General features: G+C 45.7%; 1 protein-coding gene across 2 annotated transcripts in view; it reads left to right on the top strand.

Annotated features, from left to right (window-relative positions):
- ELAPOR2 (endosome-lysosome associated apoptosis and autophagy regulator family member 2) overlaps positions 1 to 12,023 on the top strand; it is a 236,079-nt gene that overhangs the window by 38,837 nt on the left and 185,219 nt on the right. Inside the window, exon 1 of one of the 2 annotated variants that reach the window (XM_075345232.1) lies at positions 5,379 to 5,572. The exons of the other annotated variant lie outside the window; for it this stretch is intronic. Within the exon in view, the coding sequence (XP_075201347.1) occupies positions 5,483 to 5,572 (90 nt within the window). The 5' untranslated portion in view covers positions 5,379 to 5,482. Of the gene's footprint in view, positions 1 to 5,378; positions 5,573 to 12,023 lie in introns of those variants that run through there. 2 annotated transcript variants of the gene reach the window in all.

The following is a 12,023-nucleotide window of genomic DNA, read 5'->3' as shown; positions in this document are numbered from 1 at the left end:
GGGGAAAGAGACAGACAGGGACAGAGACAGGCAGACAGGGAAGGAGGAGACAACCAGAGAGACAGACAAAGATAGATGGGGAAAGACACAAACCTTGATAGAGACAGACGGGGAAAGAGACAGAGAAATAGAGACAGATAAAGAAAGAGACAGACAAAGACAGGCAGACAGGGAAAGAGACAGACAGGAAAAGACACAGACAAAGAGACGGGGAGACACACGGGGAACGACACAGACCTGGGAAAGAGACAGACCTAGAAAGAGACAGATGGGGAAAGAAACAGAGAGATATAGACAGACAAAAAAAGAGACAGACAGAGACAGGCAGACAGGGAAAGAGACATACGGGTGAAGAGACAGACCTGGAAAGAGACAGATGGAGCACATTACTTGACCAATTTAGTTAAATCTGTGTGGAATATCTGTGGTGTTGAAATATATGTTGTGAAATGCTTAGTTTTTGCCTTTTAATAATTACATTTCTATCTATCTGTTTTGTGTTTTTTTTTGTGTGCAGAATACATTTTTGTTAATACATTCTATTTTGTTAACAACAGTTATTAACCCGGGCGAAGCCGGGTAGTACAGCTAGTCTAATATATAAAACAAATACAATACTATATACTAATATATATATATATATATAAATAAATATAATATTCATTATATATATATATATATAATATATAAATATATATAAAATAATAATATAAACATAGTATAATAATAATATAAATACATATAAATATATTGTAATATAATAACTAATAATAATCATAATTTTTAATTATATTAAGCCAACATATTCCACTATTCTTTACTTGCCTTCTATCTATATATTGTCAGTCTATCAGTCATCATTTTCCTCATAATATATATGTATAAAAATAATAATAATATAAACATACTATAATATATATATATATATATATATATATATATATATAACAACAATAGTATTTTTTATTTATATTAAGCCAACATATTCCATAACTCTTTACTTGCCATCTATTTGTCAGTCCATCTTTCAGTCATCATTTTCCTCATAATATATATATATCTATATATATAATTGCCTTATTCTGTCTGTCTGTCTGTCTGTCTGTCTGTCATGCTCCAAAATTGTGTCCTTACGGTGACACAAAGCTGATTGGCTGCTGGGCTCGCCATGGCCCCGCCCCCCCACACCGATTGGCCGCTCGCCCAGGCTGCGCCCCCACATGGATTGGCCAGCCGCTCGCCCAGGCTCCGCCCCCCCCACAGATTGGCCTCTCGCCCCGGCACCCTGCAGGCATTGGCAATTCGGCCACGCCACGCCCCGCCCCCCTCACGCAATGCACGCTAGCTCTGGCCCCGCCCCCTCCCTCCCCCCGCGCATTCCCCGAACTGACACGGCTGTCACGGAGGTGAGTACTGTACTCCCCACCCCCACCCCCCCCGGCCCCCGCTCGCACGGGAGTGGTGTGGATACGTTGGTAACCATGCTCGCATGGTTACAAGCGTATCAAGGTCCTGCTGCGGCGGAAGATCCACACGCACACACATAACAGCACACACACAAACATACACACACATCAGATCACACTCACTCTCACACACACACCTCACACACACACATCACATACACCTCACATCGCATCCACACACTCACAGCATCCGCCGATATCGCTTGCTTCTCGGCCTCGATACTGTGCTGTTGTGATCTTCCAGGACCTGATGGAGGATCACATGGCCAGAGGCATGTGATATCTCCGGATGTTGTGAGTATCAGCGCGTATGTGCGATATCGTCAGTGTCTGTGTGTGTGAGTGTATGCGATCGGGTGTGTGTGAGTGGATGCGATCGGGTGTGTGTGAGTGGATGCGATCGGGTGTGTGTGAGTGTCGGCAGAGGAGCACGGCGTGCTGGAGGAGGCTGGGAGCAGAGAGGCTGATCATGGGGAAGGCTGGGAGGAGGGAGGCGGATGCTGGGGGAGGCTGGGACGAGGGAGGCTGATGCTGGTGGAGGCTGATGCTTGGGGAGGCTGATGCTGGGGGAGGCTGGAAGGAGAGAGGCTAATGCTGGTGGAGGCTGATGCTTGGGGAGGCTGATGCTGGGGGAGACTGGGAGGGGAAGGCTGAAGCTGAGGGAGGCTGGGAGGAAGGAGGCTGGGAGGAGAGAGGCTGATCTGGGGAAGGCTGGGAACGGGAGGCTGCTGAGGGAGGCTGGAAGGAGAGAGGCTGATGCTGGGGGAGGCTGGAAGGAGAGAGGCTGATGCTGGTGGAGGCTGATGCTTGGGGAGGCTGATGCTGGGGGAGGCTGGAAGGAGAGAGGCTAATGCTGGTGGAGGCTGATGCTTGGGGAGGCTGATGCTGGGGGAGACTGGGAGCGGAAGGCTGAAGCTGAGGGAGGCTGGGAGGAAGGAGGCTGGGAGGAGAGAGGCTGATCTGGGGAAGGCTGGGAACGGGAGGCTGCTGAGGGAGGCTGGAAGGAGAGAGGCTGATGCTGGGGGAGGCTGGAAGGAGAGAGGCTGATGCTGGTGGAGGCTGATGCTTGGGGAGGCTGATGCTGGGGGAGACTGGGAGCGGAAGGCTGATGCTGAGGGAGGCTGGGAGGGGGAGGCTGGGAGGAAGGAGGCTGGGAGGAGAGAGGCTGATCCTGGGGAAGGCTGGGAAGGGGAGGCTGATGCTGAGGGAGGCTGGAAGGAGAGAGGCTGATGCTGGGGGAGGCTGGAAGGAGAGAGGCTGAGGCTGGGAGGAGAGAGGCTGATGCTGGGGAAGGCTGATGCTGAGGGAGGCTGGGAGGGGAAAGCTGATGCTGGGGAAGACTGGGAGGACGGAGGCTGGGAGGAGAGAGGCTGGGGAAGGCTGGGAGAGGGAGGCTGATGCTGGAGGAGGCTGGAAGGAGAGAGGCTGATGCTGGCGGAGGCTGATGCTGGCGGAGGCTGATGCTGGGGGAGGCTGGAAGGAGAGAGGCTGATGCTGGTGGAGGCTGATGCTTGGGGAGGCTGGGAGAGGGAGGCTGATGCTGAGGGAGGCTGGGAGGAGGGAGGCTGGGAGACGTAGGCTGAGAGAAGAGAGGCTGATGCACACACACACACACACACACACACACACGCGCGCGCACTGCACAACACACCACACACACACACACACACTGGGAACCACAAACAACTGCCCTACACAGACACCCACACACACAGACAACGCTGGACACACACAACACCCAAACACCGCGGCACACACAAATATACGCACATACCGCACAACACACACATTGCACAAAACATACCTCCCCCCAAAACACACCACACACATACAAACCGCGCAACACACACACAACGCTACAGACACACAGCGCTCCACAAACAACGCAACACACATACAACACCGCTCTCACCCACCGTCACACCCAGACAACACCCAGAACATGTACAGCGCCTACACAAACACTTGGTAACTACACACAACAACATCTCTATATATATATATATATATATACAAATAAGAAAGCCGCGGAGACACCATCACGTGTTTCTCAACGCTGGCAGGAAACTAGCCAGGTCTTTCACCGGGAAGGAACAACCACGGGAAGGGCAGTCTCCAGTCAAGGAGACCACCTATACCAAACATGGTATCCATCCACAGACAGCCGTTTCGGGGTATTTGCCCCTCATCAGTGTGGAGTAGGAATCTGGCTAGTGGGGGCAATGCCTAGTATAAGACTACTTAAGCAAGCATTGTTGACCTTAGGGAGATCAACATATCCACTGCGGAGACACCATCACGTGTTTCTCAACGCAGTGATTCTAGAGCATTGCCCCCCTGGGAAGTATGCAAATAAGAAAGCCGCGGAGACACCATCACGTGTTTCTCAACGCTGGCAGGAAACTAGCCAGGTCTTTCACCGGGAAGGAACAACCACGGGAAGGGCAGTCTCCAGTCAAGGAGACCACCTATACCAAACATGGTATCCATCCACAGACAGCCGTTTCGGGGTATTTGCCCCTCATCAGTGTGGAGTAGGAATCTGGCTAGTGGGGGCAATGCCTAGTATAAGACTACTTAAGCAAGCATTGTTGACCTTAGGGAGATCAACATATCCTACTCCACACTGATGAGGGGCAAATACCCCGAAACGGCTGTCTGTGGATGGATACCATGTTTGGTATAGGTGGTCTCCTTGACTGGAGACTGCCCTTCCCGTGGTTGTTCCTTCCCGGTGAAAGACCTGGCTAGTTTCCTGCCAGCGTTGAGAAACACGTGATGGTGTCTCCGCGGCTTTCTTATTTGCATACTTCCCAGGGGGGCAATGCTCTAGAATCACTGCGTTGAGAAACACGTGATGGTGTCTCCGCAGTGGATATGTTGATCTCCCTAAGGTCAACAATGCTTGCTTAAGTAGTCTTATACTAGGCATTGCCCCCACTAGCCAGATTCCTACTCCACACTGATGAGGGGCAAATACCCCGAAACGGCTGTCTGTGGATGGATACCATGTTTGGTATAGGTGGTCTCCTTGACTGGAGACTGCCCTTCCCGTGGTTGTTCCTTCCCGGTGAAAGACCTGGCTAGTTTCCTGCCAGCGTTGAGAAACACGTGATGGTGTCTCCGCGGCTTTCTTATTTGCATACTTCCCAGGGGGCAATGCTCTAGAATCACTGCGTTGAGAAACACGTGATGGTGTCTCCGCAGTGGATATGTTGATCTCCCTAAGGTCAACAATGCTTGCTTAAGTATATATATATATATATATATATATATATATATATATATATATATATATATAACAAAAATCATACATGAACTACACAATACGTAAATTCTAGAATACCCGATGCGTAGAATCGGGCCACCTTCTAGTATATATATATATATATATATATATATATATATATATATATATATATATATATATATATATATATATATATATATATAATAATAATATAGACAAACTATATAAATATATATATATAAAATAATAATAATAATATTTTTTATTTATATTAAGCCAACTTATTCCATAACTCTTTACTTGCCATCTATTTGTCAGTTCATCTATCAGTCATTATTTTCCTCATTTTATGTAATAATATGAACTATTTTTCTATTGAATATAATGGTGTAATAATACTCTAAAGACATAAATAAAAATGAAGTGACATTTCTACCACCTTCTCTTTTCAGTTTCTATTGCCTTCCTGCTGACAATTCTATAGATATCTATGAATAGGTAGAAGTCAGGTGAAGGACACAATAAACACTACAGAATAAATAAGAATATGTATAACTGGCTGCACATACACATCCCCCTTGTCACTGACTCCCATCTGGGCAGGCACGGCTCTGCACAGTCCCATCTCTCCTCCCCTAAATCGTAGTGACGTCACCAGCCAGGCTGTCACTGCCCCATTCTCAGTGTGAGCAGGTGAAGGAGCATCCTCATCTTCTGCATGTAATGGTGACAGCCTAGAAGCAGCGTGCCCTGCTCATCAGTCACAATGGGACTCTTCTGCTGGACTGGATGCTTCGCCCTCTGCCTGCAGCTGGTGCTGGGCACAGCTCTGAGCAATCTACGAGCTTGTAATGAGGTGAGGTGCAGATTTATCTAAGCCTATTACAAGGGATGTGTCCGGAGCTCACTATTTGCAGGGCACATTGCATCCCCTGTGCATTGTCACTTATAGAGGCTATACATACAGCAGGAGGAGACTCCTCTTATTAGTCATCCTTGTGTTAACCCCCAATATGCCAGGCATTATGAATGAACGTACCAGGCCATTCATATGTACTGCGCTGTGCTGCTGCTGTTCCTGTCTCTTTAATAGGAAGCCTGTAGTCCCTGGAAGATTATATAATGGAGAATCCTCATTGCTAGATATGATCTCAGTGATTTTGTAGTAGGAATCATGATGAAAGCTCCAGACATGTCTATTAGAAGAATATATAATATAAGTGCATTACACACCCCTGGGGGAGCCGGCACATTCCTGTAACTCACCATCAGTTTTCTTAGGAACATGTTCTGTAGCTTTTCCATTGGCATATCCTGATTGATGGCTGGACAAAGGAAGCCAGGCTTCCTGCTCATTCCACATGTTATAGGCTGGTTATCGTCATCAGTTACATGTCTGTGTATATATGTGCTCTAGAAATGTGGGCTATATACAGGCAGTGACCCATGAGTAGCGTGTTCTTCTCCGCCACGCTCCTAGTGGACTACTATACAAGAAGTATAGTAGTATTATACCTGATGCCACCTGATTGCTATGACTGTGCAGCTCTTCAACTAGGCGGCATGTTCTGCATATTGGCTAGAGGAAAAATATTTCACTATTGGGACGCCTAATCAGCCGAGAACTAGAAAGGACTGGAGATAAAGCATTTGTGTACAGTCATTCTGAATATGTATATCAGTACATGCCTATAAAGTTCCTAATGGACCGTTACCAGGTGTCTCTTACTGCTCACAGGGGTGCGTCTTACTAAAAAGTACTATAAGGGCACTTCATTTGGCTTTTTAAATGGATATTACCAAAAAATCTTGTTACCCCTATCTTATGGATAGGCAATAACGTGTAGATCGCTGGGGGTCCGACTGCTGGGACTAATATTTGAGTCTGGAACCCTAAGAACTGGGCTCTGCATCCCTGTCCTTCATCCCCAGGTGATTTTCCATTCTTCGTTTTTTCCTCCCCTTTTCCTCCCCTTCTTCCGAAAGCCATATGAGGGCTTGTTTTTTGCAGAACAAGTTGTACTTTCAAATGAAATCATGAGTTTTACCATATAGTGTACTGTAAAGCGGCAAAAAAATTCCAAGTGTGGAAAAATTGCAAAAAAGTGTGATTGTACCATTGTTTTGGGGTATTTTATTTACTGTGTTCACTAAAATGGTAAAACTGATGGGTTGATGTGATGCCTCAGGTCGGTACGAGTTCAATGATACCAACCATGTATAGGTTTACATTTATCTAAAAGGGTTACATTTTTTTTAGAAATTTGTCCAAAAAAAGTGGAGCACTTTTTGCGCCATTTTTAGTAAACCATATCGTTCTCATTTGGCTTATTTTTTGCGTCTCGAGCTGATGTTTTTAATGGTACCATTTTTGTGCAGATGCTACATTTTGATCGCCTGTTATTGTATTTTGCGCAACATTTGTGACGATCAAAAAACTTAATTTTAGCATTTGGAATTTTTTGCCGTTTACCGATCAGGTTAATTGATTTTATATTTTGATAGATCGGGCATTACTGTAAGCGGCGATGCCAAATGTGTGTATATTTTTGTTTTTTTTCTAATTGTTTTATTTTCAGTGGGGTGAATGGGGAGGTGAGCTAAACGTTTAGAGTTTTTAAAGCTTTTTTTCTTACTTTTTTTTAATTTTATAAGTCCCCCTAGAGGACTATAATGATCAGCAGTCTGATCAGTGATTCATTTCTGTTGATCAGAGTTGTACAGCCCTGATCAGCAGAAATACTGCGTTCCTGTTAAAGCCGCTGCTCTGCCGGCTGTAACACGAATTACGTCATGATAGCGTCAGGAGTCAACACATGACCCGTCACTACCATGGCAACCATCGGCTCCCCGTGATCGCGTCACAGGGCTTCCGATGACGGCAGGCAAAGGCGATTTCCCTGCCACGGATATTTAAAAGTGTGACAGCGCAATCATAGGATATATGCATACGTTGCAGTTTTTGTCGCGTTTTTTGGTGCAGTTTTGTTGTCAGAAAGTTCTCACTTTTGACTTCCCAGCAAAGTGTATGAGAATTCAGATTTGCTGTGCACACATTGCAGTTTATTTGTCACAAACTTATGAGAAAAAAACTGAAGCTTTTTTTAATGAGTTGGGGCGTTTTTACGACAGGTGCAGCCAGCTTTTTGGAAAGTGGGTGAAGTACACACCCAAATGTGGAGTCAATTACGGTGGAGCTGTACCCTGGCACACCAAAGAAAACAATAGCATTAAATTCATTATTAAGAACCTGCCTCTTAATGACTAACGCGTTTCACTTCAGCACACACTACACTCATGTCTTGATGAATCAAGGCCAATGTTTTACAAGAATAATGCAAATAAATTCTATTTCTTCTATTTATACACTGTAAAAATGATATGTAAAACATTAAGAATACTTCATATAATGTGTAATAGGCTAGTGAAGTATGGAGGGACATGATAATGTGTGTGCTATTTGCTTTCTGAATACAGTTGGCTATTGATAGGTCACTTATTTCTAGAAGTACCAGCCCACCATATAATAACGCACACTTGTGATCGCCTCGTATCACTGCTGTGTGACGCTATACAGATGCATAGATGACATCCCCCACAGCCACACAGAGCACATCAGGCTGCCATAGTAAATAATTCAGCATGGAGACCATATGGCACAATCTGTCACATTACAGTCACTTTATGATTATTACTATTTAGGTGGGAGGTTGAGTACATAAAAGAGAAAAAAATGAAAGAAAAAAAAAGAGAGAGTTTTTAGCTGGAAAGAAAACTTGATTATTTGGCAAGAAAAAGAGTAGAGCAAACACAATGACCTGATGTTTCAAAAAAGAAATAAAGAAATATTACAGTGATTGTGAATATGTGACTGTAATGTACAAAATATGTCTTTTTTTCAGTAACAATTAAAAATGGGATCTGTCACCGTATTTCAGAAACCTCATACATTATTGACCAAATCTCAGACCTGATGAGGCTGCTGTACTTTCTATGAAAATCCACTTCTGAATTACCCTTTCCCCTGATCTAGCTGGACTCCTACAATGCTGATCATCATTTCAGGAATACACAGCCACACTGATATGGTTTAATCAAGTATCATCGGGTCTGATAGATATGTTCTATTTGGATTGTAAATTCTGGCGATAGATCTGCTTTATTGTACAAACATATAACGTCCTTCCAGCTATAGAAGATGCTGATGATGATGGCAGTACTGTTTATGGGCAACTTCTGTTACTATTTTGCCATCCATTTTACCTTGGGATGAAAGACAACCTATTTTGACAAATAATTTTGTTTAACCCCTTACCCCCAGTCAGTTTTCATCTTCACGACCGGACCAATTTTTCTCAATTGTGACCAGTGTCAGTTTATGAGGCATTAACTCTGGAAGACTTCAACGAGACATTTATTTATTTTACTCACTTATATAGCGCAATTAATTCTACAGCACTTAATACATGGGATCATCACTGTCCCCTTTTGGGGTCACAATCTAACTTCCCAACGAGGGGCTGCTGATAAGTCTTCGGCTTTACCCAGAAAGAAACGTGATAAGATGATGAAACTTTACGTTTATTCCACATACTTTCCACTGATGTCAACACACTTCTTACATCGGTATTCCAAGATCTGTAAGTGACTCGCCCACCCCAGGGCTATGGGACACCCGGTGCCGGGCCGGACTAGTCTGGGGGTAGTCAGTGGTGGCGGGGCCCGACTCCGTGGCCCTGGTGGGTGTCAGTTTAAATATGGCTTCAGACTTGGGGTGAATAAAGTTTGTGTTCGTGACGCCACCTGTGGTTTGCGGCTATTAAGCCGCCGCTGCTGTGTAAGGCCTCCAGGGTGATGAAGCGGCAGCAATGATGGTACTGCTCCCCACAGGTGGAGCAATGCCCCGGGGACACTGTTGGTGCTCGTGAGAGTCTATGGTGTAGTGGAAGTCTATGCAGACGGAATAACAGAGGCCACACCAAGGGTGCAGTTTCAAGTTCTTTACTCACACGTCCTGGTAGGAGCTCACTGGTGCCCTCAGATGACTGGAACCCACTGTCAGGGACCTCCGCCGTTTCTGGGTGATTCCTGGAGTAAAAACCGGTACCCTTCTCTCTAAGGTGTCTCTGTCTTCAGCTGTCTTCCTAAGCCTAGCTCTTTTAGGATGAACCTGCTCGGCCTCCACTACAGCCTCCAGGCTCAGGGGTCACCTGACGGATGATTGTCCCCTTTCTAGAGGTTCTGCTGTGGGCTGTGGCCCGGGGAATTTACAACTTTCCCTGGGCCTCGGTTTTTACTGTTTGGAGATGATTTTGCACTCCTCCGGTTTCTAGGGACCGTCCCCTGTTGCAGCTTGATCCCTCCACCGATGTTCCTGTGGAACAGGCCACCACAGCTCTACAGCTACCCGTGGCCCTGGAATCCCTTCTTTTCTCTGCTTGGTGTCACCTGGACCCTCTGAGTCCCAGGATCTTCACCAGGAAGCGTCTCTTTCTTCTTCTTAGCTCCTGCCTGACTAGAGCTGTCTTTCCTTCTCTCCTCCTTGCCTGCCTCCTGCAGACTTCCTCCTCCTTCCCCACTCTCTCTCAGACTTCTGTTGCTTTCTCTGTGCGGAGACTCTGAGCTCACAGAGCTCCTTTCTCTTTCACAGCTACATGCTGTCTCCTCACTCTCTCACTCTCTGAGGTAAACTGAAACTCTGACCTTCCTTTCCTTGACTGCTCTCTGGTGGCTCCTCCCACCTCCCCAGTAGCTAAGCTGTACCCTATAGGAGCAGGGATGGGTCTTACGGCCCCTCCCAGCATGCAGCATGGGAGGGTTACTGCCACTGTCCCTGGTCCCAGTATGTACCTAACAATGGGTGCTGTGTAGATTTACCAGGGGACCGGTGTTCACTCCTTTCCTCACCCAGAATGGGGCATCACACCGCTGGATGGGGTGCAATGTCCTGTGGCGACGGAAGCCTCAGGGGCGCCACATAAGCCTAGCAAAAAGAACGATTTAGGTTGTGCCTCAAACCAGGCAGCAGTAGCAGCCATGGCATCAGAAATGGTGTGAAATTTGGTACCCTTGAGGTGTTTCTTCACGTTTGGAAACAGATGATAGTTGGAGGGAGCTAGATCTGGTGAATAAGGTAAGTGGTCAACCAGGTGGAAGCCCAGCTCTGCTAGTTTTGCCGTGGTCACTTGTGCAGTGTGAGCGGAGGCATTGTCTTGCAAGAACAAGATTCCTTTGGACAGCTTGCCACACCTTTTAGCCTTCAAAACTGCCTTCAAATGGTGCAAAAGTTCAATGTAATACCTTCCATTGATGGTGGAACCCTTTTGAAGGTAGTCCACTAGCAGCCTGCCCTCCTTATCCTAGAACACAGATGTCATCTAAGTGGCTGAGTTTTTTCACCCTGAACTTCTTTGGACGAGGAGAACCACTGTGCCTCCACTCTTGACTGCTCCTTGTTTTCAGGGTCATACAAATAAATTCAGGTCTCATCCATAGTGACCAGTCGATCCAGGAAGTTCTTGTCTGTCTGGAAACGCTGACAAATGGACCGGGAAGTTTTCACTAGCATGCTTCTCTGATCTGTTGTCAGACATTTGGGGACCCACTTTGCAGATAGCTTCCTCATGTCCAAATGTTCATGGATAATGACACAAACATGTTCACGTGAAATCCCCATGATGTCTGCTATTGCTTTAGCTGTAATTCGGCAATTCTCCAGTGTGAGGTTGAGCACAGCATTGACGACCTCCGGAACAACAACCACTCTCAGTTGTGTAGGACGTTCCTCATCATTGGAGCTGAAGTGGCCCGTTTTAAATTTAGCAACACAGTTCTTAACTGTGGAATATGAAGGGCATTGATCCCCAATGTCTGCAACATATCACCATGAATATCCCGACTTTCCTTGCAGAAACAAGAATTGTATCACTCCTCTGCTCTCAGTTGCTGTGAATATCGCATTAGACTCCGCCATTTTGTTTTCCCGCGTGCATAAAACACTTTTGCCATAAGCAACAAGCACAACATTTTCAAAACATATATTAGACACATGAGGCTTTCATGTGATGTAACATTCATTACCATAAAAACAAAAAAAAGATCACAAAGCTAAATACTTATCAGCAGCCCCTGTATCAGTATGTCTTTGGGAGTATAGGAGGAAACCACAGAACCCAGAGGAAACAAACATGGGAATAACATACAAACTCCATGCATGCTGTATACTATAAATATCTTTTATATGAACAATGCTAAAGGTAAATCCAGGTTATAAAGTTCTGTGTACACATTGGCACTACAGCTAAGTG

This window comes from Anomaloglossus baeobatrachus, chromosome 4 (genome assembly GCF_048569485.1).
Source record: "Anomaloglossus baeobatrachus isolate aAnoBae1 chromosome 4, aAnoBae1.hap1, whole genome shotgun sequence".
Taxonomy (NCBI): domain Eukaryota; kingdom Metazoa; phylum Chordata; class Amphibia; order Anura; family Aromobatidae; genus Anomaloglossus; species Anomaloglossus baeobatrachus.
This window is presented reverse-complemented; position numbering and strand designations above follow the sequence as displayed.